Here is a 24,295-nt window from a genome sequence, read left to right as displayed (position 1 = left end):
TTGGAGCTTTTGGCTCTTTGCTCCACTTCCCACCACCACCACTATGGCTTATACCATGTGTGTTATTCCCATTCACATCAAATTCTATTTATTTCAAGAAGCTACTTCAGCCAGAGGTGATATCTTTATTCTTTGAACTCCTATAGTATGTTGCTATATTTTTATCATGATTGTCACAATGACAAGTGTTACCATTTGCCAAGTGTTCACTGTATGCCACCTGTTAGGTCACATCCATTACCTATGTTATTGCATTTAATTCTTACAATTCTGGGAAGTAGACTCTACTATTTCTGTTTTCCAACTGAGAAAACTAAAATTTGAGAAGACTAGAATTTAGGGAAGTTTAAATGATTTGCACAAAACATACGATTTCTGAGTGGAGAATCCAAAGTTCACACCAAGATAATTTTCTGTGATTCCTATTTTTAACCTTGAACAATTATTGTCCCCCAGTCCAATCTGAAAGAATAGTAGATGCATTTTCTTTCTTAGATTATATGGTATTTAAGGATAGAGATTCCACATAATTTCTTTTCCTTTTCTAATAACAGCTACCAGTACCCAGAAATTCAATAAATATTGATTGGAAAAAAAAAAAAAAATAAATAAATATTGATTGGAAAAAAAAAAAAAAATAAATAAATATTGATTGGATGAATGAATATCTAGAATGAAATTGTTGTAATAAAAATTCCTAAGCTTTAAAATATATTTTGGAGTAATTTAATAAAGTTATACTGATGTCTACAAATAAGTCATGGTGGGTGGGTAAACATGATCACTATGCCAAATATCTTTTTTCATGTTTCTTAAGGTTCTATATGTAAGTAATGTATGAAATGGTGCAGCATTCACTCACAATTTTTTAAAGTTTCCTATCTGGATGATTTGGTTCAATTTATCAAAAATTTTTTTAATTCACTCTGTGTGTTAACTTTATGTGTTAAATACACATTTCTTTATTAATTTTGTCTTTTTTTGGGGGGGGGTTTGTTTCCAGGATGGCGTGGGGGTAGATGAGAAGCTGTCTTTACGGCGGGTAGCTGTGGTTGAAGATTTCTTTGACATTATCTATTCGATGCATGTGGAAACAGGGCCAAATGGAGAACAAATTCGGAAACATGCTGGACAAAAGAGAACTTACAAAGCAGTAAGTTAAAAAAAAAAAAAAAAGAGAAAGGCATGCATTTTGAAATTTGATATGATGTATGTTTGTTGAAATTGGGTTAAATATTTATAAATATTCTATTTCTAATATAAGTTAGACCATATCATGGTCATGCCCAACATTTAAACTATTATTATTGCTGATTCTGTTTTGGTCATATATTCACTAGGTCTGTTGCATATAATTTAAATCTGTCTCTAGTACTCTCATTTTGTTTTGTTTAAATATACATAAAAGGTGGTAGTCACAGTCAAATGCCCACAAATGGGGAGATGTATTTATGTTATATATTCAGTATATATTCAAATCATAATATATGAATTATGGACTGGACATATGAACTTTTGTACTACCACTATAATCTTAATATTCCTTCCCCTTCAAATCATATTAATATGTTCAGGTATTTCCTATTTAATCTTAAGTTCACATGGATAAGGAAATTTGATGTACTTTTCCTGTGTCACCTTATATTAAATACATTTGTCCTGAAGTGTATGCATTTCTTAGTTTTCCAGAATAGAGAATTAAAATATATGTGTTGTTTTCATAGATACAATGCCCTTGAACATTTTAGAGTGAAAATATACAATGTTGTTATTGTAAATTATGTGGAAAACAGATTTCATTAACTTTTATATATTGAAAAATATATATATTCTCAAAATGGAGTTATATATTATCTCTAAAGTTTCTAATTATATTTGCAGTTTGACCTAGACACTTTAATCTAGCTTTTATTTAATCAAACATTTTATGAAATCATCTTATAGATATTTCATCCTTTCTAGGAAAATTGAACAGTAAATTATTCTTTTCCAATATGAGCAAAGTATACATCAGACGTGTTTTATCAGCAAACAGAATAATATCCTTTTTTAGAATTCTTATTGAACTTTGCTTTTGGCTACCTTTTTATTGACTGTTTTCAGCTATATTGATATACAATATCAGTCTGGATCCATTTTTTTTTCAGATACAGAAAAATGTGTGAAATGCTCAAAGTTTCAAATACAGGTACATATGTTTGAAAATTAGCTACTGAGCATAAGAAATAGCTTCTTTTCCATAACTATTTTTTGCTATATTTCCAGGGTCATATTGAATCTTTGTAGTTGCATAATAACCCCTAATACATGTTGTATTTATCTCTCCTTCTCTATGGTTTTGTTTCTTGGCTGTTTCCAAATTGCATGGTTTGTGGGCAGGCACTATTGTAAGTTTCCTTACATAATTCTGCCACATAAACTTTCTTTTGACTTACATATCCTAGGAGACATTCTTATCATGACTAATGACAATGGCCTAGCTTCTTAAGATATTTTTATGTAGACTAATATTACTGAACATACTCACTTTGCTTGTCTCCTAAGCTAGGGTTGTATATTTGGATATTAACAAGAAAAATATATACATTGATCTACTAATTTCACTAACTGTATACTCTTATGATAATGCATTTTCATGAAATAGCTGCCTGAACTTGATAGAAAGAACTTTATAAGGTAGGAATGCAGAAGTTCAGCTGTGAAATGAAAAGAAACAAATGAACAAAAAAGTGGCTTCATTGTCAGTAGTAGTGTGGCAGCCAAATCTATTTAGGTGCCAAAAGCAATTCAAAATGATCGAATTTTTGGAATACATTTACTAGAGACCTTTAATTAAAATGGAAACATGACACAGACCCAACTCTGTCACCCTGTTTTCTTAGGTGAAATGTAGGGAATGTGATCCATTGCCATTATGCATGCCAGACACTTCAAAAAAAAATTGGTAAACATGTTTCCAACATATCTCATTTTGCATTAACATTGTGAAGACATTTTCTGCATTTTGGGGTGGGAATACCAACTTTGGACATATAAGCAGCCCTGAAACATCCTTCATTGCCTCTTGAGAACATCCTATTTAAAGATCCTTTCCCAAGTTTATTATTAATTTCCACATCTAAAGTACTTTCACCTTTTTCTAATATCATTAAGATTCTTTTTAGGCATAACCTTTAGCCTTCTGTTACCTCATAATTGAATCCTAATAAAGAAGATTTTCCATTTTATTGAGTAATAATATATCATAGAAAAAAAACTGCTGCAATGCCAGCAGAACTGTACATATCACTCTACAATAGATTAAGTCTAATGTTAGCATTTCGTAGAGATGTTCAACTAAATGGAGCATAAGACCAAATGCAATTTGAAATGGAATGGTTTAGTGGTATCAGGGCCCTAGACTGTTGGGTCAGTGTTTAGTTCTCAACACTAATGCTAGAATTGGCTAGTCATTGGTAGAATTAGCTTTATACCTATTGCAATTATAATGGTTCCCATGAAGTTTAAGATTTTTTTTCCTACTTCTAACATTAGTTATAGCGCATGCATGATTATATTTATTGACCTTTTTCTCCCTTTTCCTACATGGCCAAGAAACCATACTTATACAACTAATCATTAAAGTGTTTCATATTGTTTTAATATTATCGATAGACTTAGTGGTCATTTTATTTACTTTGCCTTTTTTTGCAAATCTTTCTATGTTTTCACTCTGCAGGAAATGGTGGTCCTTTAATATTGGATTAACTTTTGAATGCTCTTTGTTTTTACCTATCTGCAGTATGTCATTCCTTGAAATATCTAGGCATTATACAACTTAACTATTATTGCAATCTGATCTGACCATAGATAAAATTGGAGGGTATGTATTCTACTACTGATGAACTCTTTAAAAATCCACATAAAATGACACATTTTAGGAATATGTAAAGGCTATCATAATTGTTTTGTTCAGTCTTTGGGGAATTCTAGTGTCTTTTAGGTCTTTTATTTTGTTTTCCTACAATTGCTCTTGTGTATATGTGAACTATTATTGCTGCACTGAATTTGTTTCCTTTGATATATTTGAGTTTAGTCAACTTTTGATTATCTACATTAACAGAGTGGAGAGGAGGTGTGAGCCATAGTTCATTCAAATATCACTTATATTTGAATATAAAATATCGATTTGTACCGAATATTGAATGCAAGAGTACTTAGCAATTTGGATGATAACTCCAAAATTGATGATGCAACATTATAAGAAATTATTGCAAAATGTTGTCTTCTGGTACTTCTCAAATTCTACCTGAACTCCACTTTTGGGAATGTGTCACTCTTCTCCAGTTGTTTTTTATCACCTATATTTTATCACAGGCTAAGCACAGCTGCCCTTCGAGTAACACAAGTTAGGGTCTGATTAGAGGATTAAGTTTCAAGACTTTTTTCCTCTACATGTAAAATAAGAGTAACTGGTGGAAATCCAGGAGCTAAGGGGAAAAGTCCGTGTTTTCAATAGAGAACAGTCTGCATGTAAATGTGTATATGTACACACACACACACACACACAACTTGTAGTGTGATACACTAAACCTACATGTACTATTCACATACATCGCTGCCAATAATTACATTCATTTAATTCAGAGTGGAGAACATATGCTAGAGCTAAAAGAAAATAGGCTAGAAGCCAGACAAGCTCAGTTTCAGATTTCAAATCTAGCACTTCCTATCTGTGTCAGTTTTGGCAAATTATTTACTTTTTTTCTCCTCCTGTTTAGAGGGAGATAATGATATGCATGGTGTGGCGAAATAAATGAATTCATATACATAAAGCACTTGGAATATGGTAAACTTTGGAATATTATTATTTTTCCTTTATCTAATCACTACTCATGTTCTGAGTAGAAAGACTTATGTTAAGCAATTAACATAGCTCTGTCATTGCCCAGGTTGCAGTTATGGATATAATTTCCTCTGCCCGCCCTGATGCCTCTTGTTGGGAGATAGGAATAGTAATAACTTTTCATGCATTTTTTTTTTTTTATGTCAAACTCTAGATGTCACATCCCTGGAAGTCCATAGTGTAAGTTTTCTCTGAGGTTTCACTGGGCAGAATGGAAGCATAAAGCAGTTTCCATGTTTAGAAGATCTCTTGCTTGATGAAGTTTATGAGAATTCTATTCATTTTCTTTGCTTTTTCCCAAAGTTTAAGTTAAATAAATTAATTTCAGATTAACTTTTTGAAAAATTTAAAAACTAGCTCTCTTTAAAGAATGTGTTTTCAGTATGAATTGAACATCCCTTTCTAGGGATGTATTGTAGAAAAACTATATCGTGTAGAGTGTCTGCATTCCTACTCTGAAAATTAAAAAGATACATCTTAAGATTAAGTGCTTAATCTTAAGGCTCAAGTTAGCATAATTTTTTTCTCTTTTTATAAATACCTATTGGCTTAGTGTTTCCACTGCTAAATAGGATATTTAGTTTCTACTGATTTGTTATGTAAAAATTTCTAGAATTCTTGTCAATTTATAATGAGACTAATCCGCAAAATTTGAAGCCATTGTGGTGTGAAAAAAAGTATACTATGCTAAAATTCAAGAGTTCCAAATAATTAAACTTCTTTTTGGCTTAGGCTGCAACTTACTTAGGTATGAAACAAGGGGGTTACATTTCAGTTTTCTTTAAACTCTGAAGGAATAACACTGGAAAAAAAAACTGGAGGGGCACTTAGGCAGCTCAGTTGGTTGAGTATCTGATTCTTGATTTTGGCTCAGGTCATGCAATAAGGAGAACCAGCCCCTCATCAGGCTCTGTGCTCAGTGGGGAGTAGGTTCAGGATTCTCTAACCACCCCCCACCCACACTCATTCTCTTTCTTTCTAAAATAAATAAATAAAGTATAAAAAAAAAAACCCACAACAACTCTGAAGGACTAACACCAATAGTAATAGTGTGTCTGAGGCCATTACTGTGCTGGCAACACAATGGAGATACTAACCAAAGTGAGTAAATTAGCTGGCACCAGAAATGTGCAAACACAGGGAATGTATCCTGCTGTCATAAGGCAGATTCGTTGGTAAGCATATAGCATAGAGATAGAACATTTTGGCTCCATTATTATCTAGAGAATTCTTCTATAAACAATCATTATGATGATGATAAGAACAATAATGAAAAGGATCTGTAGTCATTGTAGTTCATATTTCCAGGAATTTAAAAGAGTAATCAAGGAGAGAGCCCAGAAAATACCACCACGTGTCAGCAGATCTTCACTATTTTACTTTTTTGTAAAATTTTTGCAGTAATCTGAACCATTTTATGAATGAGCAGCTTCTTAGTTATAATGTGATTTTTTTTTAAGATTTTATCTATTTATTCATAGAGACAGAAAGAGAGAGAGAGAGAGAGAGAGAGAGAGAAAGAGAGGCAGAGACACAGGCAGAGGGAGAAGCAGGCTCCATGCAGAGAGCCCAACGTGGGACTCAATCCAGGGTCTCCAGGATCATTCCCTGGGCTGCAGGCGGCGCTAAACCGCTGCGCCACCGGGGCTGCCCTATAATGTGATTTTTAAGCTGCAGCACAACACATGCAGCTGTACTTCAGTTGCATGTATTCTTGTCTGGAACCTGATGATTGCTATATATCTCATTTGTTTGTTTATGTTTTTTTTCTCCTGCATCTTTGTTGAAACATAAATGATCATGTGAACATCAGTGTTGCCTGTCTTATGGTCCTATAGTCTGAGACAATGTTTAATAGGATTTGCTAAATCTCACCTTTGAAACATATCTATCTATGTAGTTCTGCGATTAGTGCCAGGGAGGCTTTGCTTTCCAGATCTATTTCTTTTCCCTATCACAGTGCCTCAAATTTTACAGTTAGGATATAATTTACTTGGGTTAAACTATTGACCCCTATATCTTTATATGGACTTCAAATATCCTCAGACAAGAAAAGTTGGAGAATAAATAAGGCTGCTAGCAGTCATGGACATTTTGTATGATCATTTTATAAACTTGCTTCCGTCTCCTATATCTAGCTGGGTTTAACTCAACCATAAAGAAGCATACAGAAAAGCAATGTGGAATGTTTATTTAGAACATCTGACACCCCAGGTAGTATAGGAGCTGCCTGATTTTTGTGTGAATCTCAGTGTGGCATTACATATTATAGCTTTAGAAACATGTATGATATTTAGAAGTTGAGAACTCATGCTGTCAAGAGAAGGATAAAAAGCCTTTACAAACTATTTGAAAATATTTTCCAAAAAGAAGGTGCCATTTCTTTTGGTGAAAAGTTTTTTAAAAGATGAGAGTGCTGTTTAAAAATAGGGGAGCACCTGTTGTATGAACACTGGATGTTGTATGTAAGTGGTATCTCTAAATTCTACACCTAAAACTTATATTACACTATGTGTTAACTAACTGGGATTTAAATAAAAATTTTGGGAAAGAAATAAATGATAAAAATAGATGGGCAGTATTAGATTTAAAACTATGAAATTTAAATATGATTTCCTAGTAAAAGTACTATTCAATTATGATTTACTAATAGAATATAAAAACGTGTGCTTCTGTCCCTTCTCACTTCCTTTTACTATTTTGAATTCTTCCCTTACCTGCCAACAGATCCAAGCGCATGGATAGGGTGTTACTGAAGACAAGTGTGGAGGAAAATATTCTATGGGACTTAGAAATTAACATTATGTGTATAATCCATCTTCTTTGACTTAATGCAAAGAAATAGAAAAATGAATTAATATAACAAATAAATATAGGTTCCTGCCTTTTTTATGTAAATGACATTTTTATTTTGTTATTACAAACTACAGTGTCTTAAGTAAACAACTGTTCTGGATTTCAAATAGAGATAGAAAAAAACTTCAAAATTATTCCAAATTCAAATATTTTTGTGGGTACTCTTTTTTTTTATTTTTTGATAGTCACAGAGAGAGAGAGAGAGAGGCAGAGACACAGGCAGAGGGAGAAGCAGGCTCCATGCACAGGGAGCCCGACGTGGGATTCAATCCCGGGTCCCCAGGATCGCGCCCTGGGCCAAAGGCAGGCGCTAAACCGCTGTGCCACCCAGGGATCCCTGTGGGTACTCTTTAATATTGAATTCAGTGATAATGTTATACAATAATACAGTGATTTAGAAGTGTTTTTAATTAGTTTATCCTTGAGAGATTATGAGTACAAAATGTTACTCAATTATAGATATTTTATGCTATTTTTGTGAGGTTCCTTTTATTTGTTTTTGTATTTTATGACTAGAGTAGATGTTTAAAAGATCACACAGTTCCTAATGTTTGGGGGAAACCATGAGAAACCATGTATGTTTCTCATACCACGGTGTAAGTACATTCAGCAGAAGGCGAGTCTCAATGGAGGTACTGGATAAGTACTTGTTGAAGTCCTTGCCTTTTAAATACCAACTAAATAGTATAAAGATGTTACTATAACTAGAAATAATGAAATAAGATTAGTAGTGTATCCCATGGCCATAAAGATGTGCACTGCACAATCCATGTTTACACTAAACACAGCTCCAGATTTATGCAACTTTGGAGGTTCTCAATAAGGTAAAAAAATCATTTAGCACAAGAGTTTCTCATTTGCTTTTCAGGACAGACTTTGATGCTCCATTAAATAATGCTTCTGTCTTTGAGACAGGTTGTAAACACTTTACTTACTTTCCATACAGTAGTTTATTTTTATCACACACACACTTATACCTACATATTCTACCCTTAGACACATATATAGGTTTTACAGAAGTGATTTCTAAATATTGAAAACAGCCATTGAATTGAACATGGTACATATCATATTAGATCCACTTTTATGTTAGAGCAGCCCCATTGTTTCTGATAACTAAAAATAATATTCAGCCTAATAAGTTAGATGTGGAGAACACCTCAGAAGGAAAAAAAAATCAATGGCATGGCAATTAGAGTTATTAAACAACCATTCTGAAGCAGAAGACTAGTGTATCGCCATTCATCAAAATTGATTTATTTCTTATATAGGTAAAGTTAGAATTATCACAGGTGGGCAGATTAATAGTGCAAATCTATTTTACTCAGAAGCTGTCTTTTTGGTAGTGGAGATCATCAAAAGACGTAAGAGCTCCCTGAAACCATTTAATCATCAACTAATGTCACAAACCCTGTCATTAATAATTTTTGTATTAAATGATAATGTCCCAGTGAATAGATATATTCCTTGAAAGGGGATTAACCTTTTGAAGAAACCATTAACCCTTTATGTCCAGCCTAGGAAATTGCTACTTCAGTGCACCCTTGTGGTGAAAGTGAGCCAGTGCAGCATTACAACTACTCAGGATGATTCCTGCTTCCCAGTGGGTGATTCTCTGTCAGATCCAGAGGTCTAGGTATTCCTGGGTACAGTCATAGTATAATAAATAAAATCTCCTGAATTTCTTCAATCATATGCATATGTGCACCTATATAGATATTTAATTGGGATAAAATATAACAAGAAGAAGGTATAGGATGTGAATGACTAGCATGAGGTAGTAGAAAATGTTGCTGGTTTTTAGGTCAGCTAGACTTGATTTAAATCCTGGATTAGGTGACTTCTATATGTATGAGTTGAGCATGTATTATTTGAAGGATTTTTTTGAGTTCCAGAAATAATATATGTCAAGGTTTTTTTTTTTTAATTTTTTTATTTATTTATGATAGTCACAGAGAGAGAGAGAGAGAGAGAGAGGCAGAGACACAGGCAGAGGGAGAAGCAGGCTCCATGCACCGGGAGCCTTGACGTGGGATTCGATCCCGGGTCTCCAGGATCGCGCCCTGGACCAAAGGCAGGCGCCAAACCACTGCGCCACCCAGGGATCCCTATGTCAAGGTTTTAATGTAATTGCTTCAAACATTGTTATACTGAAGTGAATGGAAACTTGTTTTTAAAAAAATGTGGAGTTATTTGGGGTGGCAAATGTTAGAAACAGCTTCCTATTAACTAGATTTTGAAAGATCTATTTATTTCTTTGTATCATCTGTGCTCTTCCTTGGCTCTTTCCAGGTCTTCATTCTTGAATTTCCCAGAATTGAGCTTATTATTCACTAGCTTTATCAACAGCAGTTTAATTTCATGATAGGTAAAACAAAACCAGCCTATTTCTTATCTGTTTATCCATTCTATTTCTCTCCCTTTCCACCCCTTCTTTTTCCGAGAATGTCCTCTCCCAGTCAGCATACAGCACAGCCGTGTTTGAGCATGGCTCTGTTCCTTAGCCACTGTAATGGTAAAGGAGATGAATCCCAAAAGAAATTGACCTAGCCGCTGCTTCTAAGAATTTGGAGTTTTCACTGAGAAATTTCTATCTTGGTACCTTTTCTCTTTAGTAGAGAACATGTAGGGACATCTGGGTTGCTCAGTGGTTGAGAATCTTCATTCAGCTTAGGTTGTGATCCTGGGGTCCTGGGATCGAGTCCCACATCAGGCTCCCCACAGGGATCCTGCTTCCTCTGCCTATGTCTCATGTCTCTCATGAATAAATAAATAAAATCTTTTTAAAAAGAACATGTAAACATGGTATCTTTTGTCCTATGTATCCATTAGTATAATTATTTGTATAACCTAAGGCGATATTTCCATTTGGGCACTATAGGCTTTTGTGCAGGCAGTTGGCTTTGTTCAGATATTCCAGGCCATTTAACATCCCTTATGCCTGAATGTTAAGTTCCAGCCACACCAGCCCTGCTTCCTGTGATAATCAGAATGCAACCCTGTTCTCTATTTCAGGTCACTTCTACAGCACAGTGAACACTCCAAGTTGAGAGACATTTTCTAAAGGAAACCATGTGGCCAGTTTTCTACTTAGTGTCTCAAAAAATTGTTTTCATTATTTGCTAGTTGTTGAGCAATTCAAGAATTCAGACAATGATTTCTGCACCTGTGGCACATGGTTAGCATGTCCTGACTCTGCGCCTTGCCTGTACAACTCTATGAGGGTTGTGTAACTCACTGGACTCCCTAAGTAGTGAAGTCTAAACTTCTGCACCTTCTCCCATTTCCCCTAAGATGCCTAATTATTGCCTACTTTGGTATTCTTAGGTACTTGTTTCAAAAGAAGCACTGTGTCCCCACTGACTAGCAGCATGTGCTCAAAGTAAACTTTAACAGAGGGAGTGGGTTATAGTCAGAGCCAAGGAGAGCTTGAATGTGTTGATGAATTCCAGACCAAGAAGGTCGAATTGTAACTGGTCTTCCCCCCATGCCCCAGTAAAAACACTAATATATCATAGTATATACGCTCTTCAGGAGAAGTCAAGAGAGGAAGCAAATTCTCCACACTTTCCATGTGTGTAATTGTGTATTTTAATGTAGCGTGTCATGCTGCAAGTAATTGTATAAGCATTTGCTTTGCTGAGTCATTTTATTTACATGCAATATTTAGGGATTCTCTTTATTTTACTATTAGGAAACATGCATGAAGAAAAACTTTTCACTGCCCATCTGCTCATTTTTTTCATCTAATATAAGAATTCTCTGTTATGACAATCTGTTCCTTAACAGGCAAATATTCTAACATAAGAAGCGACAAAAATAGCATCCACAACTTTGGCAATGTATTGCCAGTTGATTTTATTATCTCTCTTGATGTTGTCTCATTTGCTCAATTGATGACTATTTTAATTATTGTAAAATACAGCTCCAAATTAGAGATGTGCATCATTATAGCAGAGATAAAGCAGAGGAGAATAAAGTTCTTTTTTGCAAAGCCATACAGCTAAGTTTGAACTGTAATCAGTGAAGCAAAAACTGTTTCCAGGAAAAGTTCATTAATTAATATTAAATTAACTCACATGCTATATCTTGTTTGCCTAGGCCTTGATTTACTGAAGTATAATGGTATAGGGCTCCATTCATCTGCCTTGCCCTGGAATACTGTTACCTCTCTGCTTACATCCTCAGATTCCATCATGGGGTGCATTTCTGTGCTTCTGTCTGAAACAATCTTTTTTTTAAAGATTTTATTTATTTATTTATTTATTTATGAGAGACACATAGAGGCAGAGACATAGGCAGAGGCACAGGCTCTCTGCAGGGAGCCTGAGGCAGGACTCGATTCCAGGATTCTGGGATCATGACCTGAGCCAAAGGTGGATGTTTGACCACTGAGCCACCCAGGCATCCCTGAAACTGAATTTTTGCCTTTTGCCATCCATTCTAGCATCTATCTCCCTGTCCCTGGAGGATGCTGTGTCTGCCACTGTGCTGTTTGCACCATTCCTTCCTCTTATATTACATTCATTGCATTTGCTTCATGTTTTCAGATTGCTTTGAGCTATCTACAATTTGGCCCGAAGTGTCTAAAAATATCCCTGCCTCCTTTAAACCCTCTTTGGAGTTGCCAGCCTTTATTTTAATTTTGACCACATACCCAGCATCTCCTCTCAACACCACAACAAAAATCTTTGGATTGACAGACTGCACTCTTCTACTTTGGACCAATTTTCTTTCTTTCTTTCTTTCTTTCTTTCTTTCTTTCTTTCTTTCTTTCTTTCTTTCTTTTTCTTTCTTTCTTTCTTTTTTTTTTTATGATGTATCACAACCCATTAGCAAGTTAGCAAGTCAATTTAGTGGGTTGTGGACACTTTCATAAAATGAAATAAAAGGAAATAGAAATGATCAGAAATAGGAAATAGAAATGTGTGTATGTGCTAGTTTATGATGTGAAAAATATTTATACTTGTACTTTGGTCTAAAAAGTTGGAGAACACTGCTTTAAATAGGGACTGTGATTTCAGATTGCCTGCATACTTTCCAATGATCACTTCTGCCTACTGTACCTCTCACTTTATTCTTAGATTTTCCCGATAAGCAGTTTGTTTCAAATTTAAAATTATGGGGCCCCTGGGTGTGGCAGTCAGTTAAACATCCCACCCTTCTTGGTTTTGGCTCAGGTCATGATCTGGGTTGTGAATCAAGCCCCACCTGGAGCCCTGCTTTGGGCTCCATGCTCAGTGTGGAGTCTGCTAAAATTTCTCTCTCCTTCTCCCTCTGCTTCCCCCACCCCCCACCCCCTCCACACACTCTCTCTCATAAATAAACGAATCTTTAAAAAATAAAGTTAAATAATTTTCAGGCTCTAATTCATATTTTCATTCATTTTAGATGAATGTATCCTGTGAGATTGCCAGATTTAATGAATAAGACACAGGATGTCCAGTTATATTTGAATTTCAGATAAATAATAATTTTAATATAAATTTGTCCCAATATTGCATGTTTATCTGGAATTCATATTGAACTGGCCATACTGTGTTTTATCTACCAACATTAATCCTATTGAAAAATCAGCACTAGACCCTAATGGTAGAAAAAACTGTGGTACCTCCCATCATCTGTAATGCAAAATAAAAACTGTAGTAAGCCCCAAATAAGTGTAAGGATGATCTGAATTTTCCGTGTTATACTCAGTTGCTTTTTTAAAAATTATAAATCAAATTCCTCCAGTTGTGAAAAATAATATAATAATAAAAACTCAACACTAGATATTCCAGATTGGGGCAGGCCATCCCCCTCAACTAAGTGAAAAAAAGCAAGGGGAGCTGATGAATGATCCAAGAAGAAAATGCTCAGAAAAGGAAGAAGGAAAAGGACACATAGAAAGTGCTATGAGGGATCCCTGGGTGGCGCAGCGGTTTAGCGCCTGCCTTTGGCCCAGGGCACGATCCTGGAGACCCGGGATCGAATCCCACGTCAGGCTCCCAGTGCATGGAGCCTGCTTCTCTCTCTGCCTGTGTCTCTGCCTCTCTCTCTCTCTCTCTCTGTGACTATCATAAATAAATAAAAATTAAAAAAAAAAAAAAAAGAAAGTGCTATGAAATGAAAATACCAAATGGGAATAGTACCAGAATCACAGCAGATCAAGCAGTAGTACAGGATTCTTAGGAACTCATATAAAACCTGAGAATCCTGTCAGGGAGAAGTGGTAACTTTGGGGTTGAAATATAAATGTAGAAAAAAAAAGATGTAGCAGCATCTTGGTTTTCATATTGGAGACATTATTAATGTACAGGAATTCAGTTGGTCATATAGCAGATGTCTAGAGGTCAAACAGATACAACAGAGCACCAAATCTTTCAGAAACAGTAGCTAGGATTTTGAAGCGAAAATTGTTGAGGTCCAGAGTGAATGCAGATTTGATATAGGCAGGCTAAATGTCTGGCTTTATGTCTTATTGATTATTACCATGCATGTACTATTTACCTAAGAGTATTTATATAGAGCCTGATGAAAGCATTTTTCAGAATCACTTTGGAATTAATCAAATAATTACCAATAAGTGATTCCAATAATTTGATGTATCCAGGCACTTTAGTGGTGTAGAACCATATCTAGCAGTATTCAGGGATAATTATGCTGTCTATGCATTCAGTAGGTGTTTGTTGAATAAGTAAACGTTAGGTTAAAAACGTCTTCATCTTTGAAAGACAGTTTCCATATGCACCTTTGCAAATTAATAATTACTCCTGTCAAAGTACAACGATGCTTCCTGCTTATCTTTTCTCATGTGAGAAATGGGTAAAAGAGAACCCATGTAAATATAAGGGCAAACCATTGGCTAGACATTTCAGTTTTGTAATATATCTTAAAAAATTTCTGAGCAAGATGTTATACCATTTGCAATTTTTTTATAGTCCTAATTCTCTCCTTCCAAATATATTCAAGATACACGATGTGTAAAGTAGATAAAGGCACAGTAGCCCTTGATGACTAAGAGATGTTACAGTGAACCAAGACTTCCATTCCCCAGATAGAGGTTTCTCTGGACTAGGGTGTGCTGTTTTTTTTATGAATCAGGAAATATGAGCTCTTTAATAGCATTTAGATTTATAGGCTTTATTCAATTATAGTTAAATTTTATTAGTTTTTAAAGATACATTTTCTATAGTTGTATTATCCAGTTATGTATATTGCAGGTGATTTGTGATAGAATAGCACAATAATAAATATCAATACTAAATATAACGAGATAAACAAATTTCACTAGGAGATTATTTCTAATTTATTTTTTCCCAGAATCTCAAGAGAAAATATCAAAAGTTTGGCCCCAAGGGCAAATTCTTCCATAAAGTGTACTGCATGGTATTCAGCAACAAACATGTTTTTAATGTTATTATTACAGTAAAATAAAAGTATTATTGCTATTCTCTAAATTCATTTTATAAAGTTAAGGCAACGGTAATTTTAAAAATAGTGTGATTAGACCAATTTTATTTGCTCTGATGCTCAGTATCAATGGAGCACACTATACCAAGGCAGCAAGCTGAAGAGTAATGTTTTTTAATGAAATTTAGCACTGCCTCCTACTTTTCCAAATTACTGGTATTTAGTAACATTAATTTTGTTTATGTTTGTTTTTGTTTTGTTTTTGCTAGGGAACTTAGGACAATATGACATGATTTTGGTGGGTTAAGCTTTTGGCTTTAGCCATTTTGCTTTGCTTTAAAAAATGCTTGCTAATGTTTATGATTGACCAGTGTCATGTGATATCTCTGTTCACCGGTTAAGCTTGCATCTTAAGCTGAGAATGACTCCCCTAACAGTGGATTTCCTTCAATAATTGGAATTCCGATTCCCTTAGAAATATGCTACTCATACTCCTTGTTCTTTCTATTAAAAGCTGAAGTCCTATGCATTTAGTTCCCAGCTGTTAAGTATTACGATATGTTGCAATGCTCATCACTTTTGCCATCAATTCTGCTGAACAGGCTGTTGTTAATTTCCTCCAGGTGGAGCTCTGCATTTTTACTATACAGTCTGATGTGTTTCTTGTGGAACTCTGTAATCCAAGTCAAGATACAGAGAGTTTGACTGCCCCTTGTATTCAGAATGGTTGCCTCAAACTCATTAGAGCATCTTAAACTTACGAAGAACCTCACACTGGGAAACATTATAAACATTTCAGGATATTAACCTATGCTGTGAGGTTAATATTCCAAGTCTTTATGGATGAGTCTCTCTCTCTCTCTCTCTCTCTCTCTTTCTTTAATGCTGATAAGCAGAAGAGGCTATAAATTATAGATATTAAGGGGATAGTCTCTGAAAACAGGTTGCCACCTGAGTCCTCTTTACTTGTTTGACAAATATTACAACCTCTCTGAAGCTTAGTTTCCTCATCTTTTGAACAGAGATGACAATAGTGATGATGGTAATCTATTCCTGGGGTTGTTGGAGGGATCAAAGGGTAAAATTCATGTAAAATATTTGCTTAGTATAATCGAGTTATTAAGGACTCAATTAATGGAAAACTTACACATGCATTTTTTAGGAAGCATTTCCTTTCGTGTAAAACAGCAATAGTGAGTAATAGTTGTCATATATTGAATGAGAATCTTAATTTTGAGAACTGTCCATTCTCTACCATGTCAGAAACCAGAATATTGCAGGTATATGTGCTAAGCTGAATACATTTAGAGCACCTTTCTTTTGAAAATGTTCAGAAATTAAACAGTTAAAATTAGAGAAGAGGCTTGGGACTGAGGAAGAAGACGTACGACAAATAGCCCCATTTAAAATTTTTTCTCTGTTAGCAATGTTGCTATCAAAATTTTATGGCTTGGGTTAAGAAGATGAGCTTGTATCATGTAACTCTGAGACACACAGTCTGAGAAAGTACAGCAAAGCAGTGGTTTATTATTACATTGCTTTGATTACTGATTAACTTCTTCAATTTTCCTAACTTGGTGTTACTTCATGCATTCAGATCCAGGTAGGAAAGATTTACTTCTGAAGACAAAGCTCTACTATCCAAAAGTAAATATAAGAAAATTTTAGGAATTATATATTACTGAATTTACAAGATAAGATTTGCAAACCAATTTAACTACAGTCGCTCGTTTATTTTAGTTCTTTTGGATCACTGACATTTTTACCTTAATAGAACTATGTCTAGAGGAAGCCAGAATCTGGCTTTATGGTTATAAGGTTTTGAAAAATTACTGTTTCTTCTTTTTTCAGAAAGGCAGGGACATGCCCAGCCTCTTTTCCATAATACTATTTGTCAGTAAACTTTTCAGAAATGTGTCCCTAGTAGTTTGTTGTTGTTTTAACCCACAAGTGGAAGATTAATAGCAGTGCTTCTTATGGGACTTGATCATCTGGCCTTATTTGGATGGATCTGTTTATCATTAGATTATTAATGCCATGCTATCTTTGCAATAGAGGCCAATTTTATTGTTTAATCTATCAAAAGATGCTGCAGTTCAATTATTTTTATGTAGAGTATCACCATATTTTTTGATAGGAGAGGTCATTTCTACTTCTATTAATAATTTGATTCATGATATTCTACATTATTGCACTCCAATTTTAATGGACTTAAAATGTAATGTTTTCACTGATAACAGTATTAATGATGTCCAAAAAAAGAGAACTTAAGGTCCTTAGAAGTGGTAAGTCATGAAAAAAAATCTGTTGTGCCACAACATCCCCGCCCCCCAACCATAGAGTTAAAAGTAACAATAAATACTCAGACAGAACTTAAGTTTAAGGAAGTTTTACATGTGCTGACTTTGTCTTGAGATGATGCTTTGATACTTCAGGTATTATTGAAATAGACCATTTTTAAAAATCTATTTTGAGATTTCTGCTTTCCTTGGACCCTACACATTTGTCCATTGGATAAGCCCACATGGTCCATTCATTCACTTTGTAGAAATAGGCCAGGATTTGGGAGATCCACACTTTCAGCTCTGTTTTGTCCTCTGTCATGTAACAATGGCAGTTCATTTCATCTCTTTATACTACTTGATCCACTTCTCAGAAAATTACTGTAAAATCTGTTTAGCTACTATCTAAAAGAATGAATGCAAAAAGTCAATGAAAAATATAAAGCATTATATAAATCTAAGAAAACAGGTGTGGATTTACAGGAAAAAAAGCATTTCTATGAAAGAGGTACCTCCTGATAAATAGCGTTTGGTTATTAGTTTATAAATTTCAATATGGCTAGGTTCTGGTCCTTCCTTTGGATGTTAATTTCTATTATAAGCAATATATGTGGCTTGTCATAAGGCAGTTGTCTTCTTAGTGTTTAGTTCAGGGAGAGGAAGACTAATATCCATTCGTGTTTAGTTTTGCTTATTATTATTAATAAGATGCAGTGTTTCTGCATGGGCAAATTCTAAGTAAGTACTCTATCCTTCCAAAATATAAAGATATTTCTAAGAATACATTTTCAAGTAAAGTATTAATCTCATCCAGCATTCTAGAAAATGTTCTGTACTCTATATTCAAAGCTCAGTTTCTATCCTAGAATCAAATAAGTGATTAGATCTGAAGAGTGAGTCAAGGAAATAGACACTTATGAATGATTAGAGTGTTTTATATAATTAATTATAGTATTGGTAGAATGGTATTTCAAGTCAGAATATTTTAAAATTTTGGTCCCTTACTTCTAGGTTTCATTTACAACTGCTCTTACATATTGCATAAAAGATGTTAGGACTTTGATGAATGGACAGCCTAGAACACATCCCTGAATTTTCTCACCGTTTATGAATATCTATTTAAAGTTGATTCAGCATTTCAATGTTCACTCCTGGTAAATAGAAACAGGAGCTTTCACTGGAGAAGGAACCATAAGGGCATTAAGCCCTTGCCTCAGTTTCTAAAGAGGCTTCACATGTAGGCTTTCAGTGTTATCTCTAAATGGGGTTACCAGAGGATACCAACAGGATCAAAAGACAGGGATTTAATTATGAAATGTATTTATGCAAATGTACCATAATTTAAGAACTTTTGAAAAATACTTCTTCATTTTGCAAAATATTCTAAGAACTTTATCAATGAAGGTTGCTTAGGATTCTTAGTGTCAAAGAAGGCTGGGAGGAAAAATTCTAGATAAGGAAAAAGAAATTATTTTCCATCTTCACCTCCATAGCAAGAGAAATATTATTTCATAAATGAGTGTGAGATATGTCTGGGGTCTTGTGTTCTTGTGCATAAGAAGACTCCATGGTCTGTGGGCCTAGTAAGCATGAGGTGAGGAAGAAAGGATTCAAGGAGAATAAGATGCCTTGGCAAGCCTCCCCATAGAATGGATTCTGAACACCAAGAAAAGTACCCCTAAGGAAGTGCTTTTATCCACTTTTTAACATGTAGTGACATACCAAGTGCTGTGTCAGAATAACATCACAGAGAATAATGTGATAAAATACTTGCTAATTTTTTCCTAAGATATAAAATGGGAATTTATATATTTTTCATGTACACATGTACATATGAACACAAACATATTTGTGACCATTACAGGTAATCTGTTTTTCAGAGTTAAACTATAAAATAAATTTAATATGATTAATAATGATTATTGAAACACGGATTTGGAGCAAAGTAATGCTAGGACAAGTAATATGGTTGAGATTAGTCTTAAATCTGTCTAGAAGGGATTCCTACACAAGTGCCTTATTAGCATTGGGAAAAAGGCAGATTGTGGAGAGCATCAGGACACTGGAAGCATATGCAGGGTGTCTTCAAGTCCACCATTTGCCCATCATTTTTCAATGGAAGATTTCTCTTTTATAGAAGTAGAGAAAGATGTAATAGAAATCCTCTATGAAAATCAATAGAACATTCTTCTCAAAAGCTATTTGTTGAGGAATTTATGGTCAGCCACAGAGTTCCAGTGGGCCATGACTCCATGTGAGTTAAAATATCAGGACCAGGAATGCATCATGGATTTTTTTTTTAACTTTGAATTATTTTAATGTAGGTTTTCAGAGAGTCAGAAAAAAAAAAAAGATCTCTAATCAGATAAACAAATCAGGCAGAGGTGTGAATTCCCTCAGTAAAATAGATAAATAGGAATCAAATTCGTGTGTGTGTGTGTGTGTATGTGTGTGTGTGTGTAGTTAGGGAAATAACAAGAGAAAGTGAGATTTTAAATTGTGTATATATTTCCTTATTTGAAAACTAATATAAAATAGTTTAATGAAACACTTTTAAATTGTTCTCTTTATTTTTCTCTCACGATTCTTTGTATAGTATAAAAATGCACTTTTTAAAAAACTGGACATTTTAATTTACAAATAATAGTTATATTAAAAACTCTAGTGGAGTTCAATTTTAATTACCTGTGTATGGATCATCCACAATAGATTTAATTGTGGACTTACACTTTCTCTTTGGTATTCTGGTATTCTTTTTTTTTTTTTTGTCTTTTTGGTATTCTTATGGCTTTTTTTGCCCTGATCCAGGATAAGTGATGCAAACTGATTTTATTATTAAATTCAAGGCAAAGTATGCTTTACAATTTTGGATTTTAGTGCAAAGGGTTTCTTCAATGTTGGTTTTTTCCTACAGCCTGAATAGGTAAATATTAACCCCATCACTATTAATGGAATTGTTGTAGACTTGGACTTAATTATACATAAGATGCATATTTTCTTTCCTTTCTACAATTAAAATATAGTAGTGTTCATGACAGCTGGTGCATATATCTGAGCAACTGTCTGTAGCATTTACGTCTAATTTACAACTCATTTTTTCTTCTGTATCTCATGTTTTATATACCAGCATTAGTGCTATGATGGAAGACTAATGCCCTGTATCACACTCTTTATAGCACTGTATCAGTCAGTGTCTGCTTTTATTTAGAGATATTTAGCAATATGTCAGCTTCACTTCTGAAGTTACTTGCTTTGATAAGAGAAATACTCTGGTTTTTGAAAAGTTAATATTTAAAAATTTTCTGACATAAGTATTTATTTCTAATATGATTCTAGATCATGGTTCTGAAAATAGAAGCTCTGTATAGGGTATGGGGAAAGCTTACTCTGACAGCGTGAGCTATTGTAGACATAAATTATGAAATACTGACATAAGATAATACATGGAATAAGTGGCCAAAATGCATTTCCAGGTGTGTCATTTTCTGTGGAAGGGATGATTCACTGCAGTAAATATATACATAATTTCTCTTAGAATTATCTATTATTTTCAATTAAAGTGTTTTGAAAAGTCATAATGAAGAAATGCTCATTAATGCAAAATCCAAAGTTTATTGTTTCTAGTTGGGGCTAAATTTTTAAAAATATATGTAAAATTGGATAAAACTATGATGGTGCTAGCAGTACTTATAAAAAATAACGTTGACAATTTTTAACAAGGAAAATTCACTAGAATATCTGCACATTATGATTACTTTTCCTGAAAGAAATGCAGAAATATAAACAGATATCCATCCAGATGTGGTTGATTCTTTTTCGCCACATCACATTATTAGCTATTATTAAGAGACATGCAATCAAGTTGGATAGATATTTCTTGAAATGATGCATGGTATGCAGTGCATGCTTTCATTGTGCTTCCTGCCATTATGGAATAATGCGTCTTATTTGGAAATACAATGATCATTTCTGTTGACTCATGCTCAGTCAGCTTATATAATAACACCTCTATTTTGTGAATCATTTCAGATTTCAGAGAGCTATGCCTTCCTACCAAGAGAAGCGGTGACACGGTTTCTAATGAGCTGCTCAGAGTGCCAGAAAAGAATGCATTTAAACCCAGATGGAACAGATCACAAAGGTAGCCACAGTGTCAAATAGTGAGATTTAAAGTAATTTTATTCATAATGTCAATTTATATCCCACATTTTTATAAAAATGTGGTAGACTGAAACAGTTCAACAAGTCAGATCATCTCATTTATTTGAGTAGGAGGCAGTGAATATTGAGTATCTACTTACAGAATGATTCTGTGCCCATTTTCAGAAGAAAGGCAGTTTTGACTGTGGCAACTAGCTTTTTTCCTATGATAGTGTTTTAATTTTCATATATTGTGTGTATTCCATAGTATTTTAAATGTACTTAGCAAGGAAATGGATGTTCCATTGGTGTCCTTTTAAATCTACCAATTCCTTATTTCTGAAAGTGATGAGTAGCGTGGAGCTCCTTCACTTAAAATGTTTACATCGTTACAATTTGTCCTTAGCTCTCATTAAAAATTATTTAGATGGTTTTTCTAATCTATCAATTTCTCTCAGAGTTTATATTAGTCTCAAAGGTACTTTTAGGCTAGTTCATTCCCATGTGTTGGGGAATGAATAGACAAAAAAAGAGAAAAATGAAAAAAACATACAAATTTTCTTTTTCACTCAACTAGCACATAGCTAAAGTAGGTATGCAGCAAAGGAGAAAAAAATACAAATAATTGTGCTTAATCACTATATGGGGTTCATCCACCGTTGTTGCTGGGGTATCAAAAAGCTTCCCTGTCATTAGAAATAACTAATTTATCTGTAGTGTTAATTTGTCCCATACACTTTTGTATAGTTATTTTTTCTGCAATCCATCCATAATGCTCCCAGTCTCCTAAAGACCTGGTATCTAGAATCCTATTTCAATTTGAACAAATTGGATCATTCTGAAATTACAGGTAGAATGCGGAATTACTTTCATACCCATTAAAAATGTTTTATTACAGATAATGGAAAACCTCCCACTTTGGTGACCAGCATGATTGACTACAACATGCCAATTACCATGGCCTATATGAAGCACATGAAACTGCAGCTGCTAAACTCACAGCAAGATGAGGTAAAATGGAAATATCTACTTCCAAGTCAGAATAGAGTTTGATAACCATGACTATTGTATTAAGCATGACGGCATTTTGAAGATGGTAATTTATTTTTTAATGAAAAGAATGTCACTAGGATTGCACAGATGGAGAAACAGGCAGAAACTTCTAGTCCTTGATAGAGTCCCTGTCTCAACACACCTACCTTAATGCTGTGTGGGAATGTGTTCATTCCCAAGAAAGACTCATTTTCCTTAATGGACTGCCATCAAGCTGGCCTTGGGAAAGTGCTAGAAAGTTCAGGGGAAAGTGTCCCAAATGAGTGAGTATCTAAGGAAAGTGTCCAAGCCTTTAGTACTAAGGTTATTTTGCCTGGAAGTAAAAAAAAAAAAAAAGTCACTTAATAGGTATTTCAAGTATAATCATTGTTCCACCATCTAAATCTTTCATACATTTTAACATTCTTTTTCATTATTCTATATATTAGTTTGTCTACTTCTCTGCATTTTCTAGAGATAAGTTGTGGTGATTCTTCCTAATTAGAAGTATTTTGATGTTTCAAGCCATCCTGTTTAATTTGTACAGTAAGTATCTAGAAATGTGCTTACTGGCATGTATTAGACACAAATGCACATTTGTTGAATATTCTCTAGTATACTAATTAACTGTTCAATTTGGTGGAAGTATCCCAAAAGCAAGGACCAAGTTATATGTATTCCCCCAAAAACCTATAACAATAGGGGCTTTAGGAAGTCCTTGTTAACTAGTTAGTAGACATTAATCAATGGACACATTCAGATTATCAATAATAGGAATAGTTTCTCAAGCTAATACGTATACTCCTTGAAATTTCTCAAGAACAGGAAATGTTAAATATTTTTCAAATAAAGCATTATTTGGTGAAGCATTATAAAATTCTTTCAATATTACTTTCTTGAGCTTTATTTAATAAAACTCATCTTTTTGTTTTCCTCTTTAAGCAGGTTTAATCTTAAAACTACATTTATAAAATCATTTTATCTTAAAAAACTATTAAGGATATATTCCATGAGAAGATCTGTATTTGTATAGTGGCAGTTTGGATTTCATATTACCAGATGGCTACATATAAATGATTAAATAAATAGTAATAAAATCTTTGGGTTAAAGACATGAGAGACAACTAAAAAATATTAATGTCTATCCATCCCAGAGAATGGAAAAATTATTCCCATCATTTATTATATAATTGGAAAAAATTTAAAACCTCATAAACTAGTTAGAGCTGTCAAATTATTTGTAGGAAGCTCACTTAGATGTTGGTACATTTATTTCTAGGCTAAAAAGTAAGAAGATCAACTTTGTGCCAACAGTACAGCCCACATATGCTGAATCTTTCTGGCTTCTAAAGAATCATAAGTATTTCGTACAAAGAAAGTGGATCCTTTTAATTTATAACTGGATTAGGAAAATAACTTTCAGCCTTACATTTTGAAGATACCAATTGGATATACACAGCCTTAAAAATATTCAGATAAGCGACTAGATTATTTGCAAGATTCTAGAAGTTGTGATTATTGAAAGATAGGAAAGTGGTTAAGTAAATCATACTGAAAAGGAATTCAAGTGAGATAGTTCTTTGTGCTCAGGTATATTTAAATTTTAATGTGTGAATTCAATTAGTTCAACCAATATTTACTGAGTACCTTCTATGTGATTGGCCTTCTTGTAGACAATAGAGATAAACAGTGAGTAAATTGACAAAAA

At 34.0% G+C, this 24,295-nt stretch overlaps 1 protein-coding gene across 2 annotated transcripts in view; it reads left to right on the top strand.

The window, feature by feature from the left end:
- Window positions 1-24,295, top strand: part of NOL4 (nucleolar protein 4) — a 393,871-nt gene that overhangs the window by 96,188 nt on the left and 273,388 nt on the right. For both annotated transcript variants that reach the window (XM_041761256.1, XM_041761170.1), the window contains exons 2-4: window positions 1,004-1,153; window positions 21,445-21,556; window positions 22,454-22,566. In XM_041761256.1, the coding sequence (XP_041617190.1) occupies window positions 1,004-1,153; window positions 21,445-21,556; window positions 22,454-22,566 (375 nt within the window). The remainder of the gene's footprint in view (window positions 1-1,003; window positions 1,154-21,444; window positions 21,557-22,453; window positions 22,567-24,295) is intronic.

The sequence above is a fragment of the Vulpes lagopus genome, chromosome 1 (assembly GCF_018345385.1).
Source record: "Vulpes lagopus strain Blue_001 chromosome 1, ASM1834538v1, whole genome shotgun sequence".
Lineage (NCBI taxonomy): Eukaryota > Metazoa > Chordata > Mammalia > Carnivora > Canidae > Vulpes > Vulpes lagopus.
The sequence above is the reverse complement of the archived record's forward strand: the minus strand, read 5'-3'. Positions and strand labels throughout refer to the sequence as shown.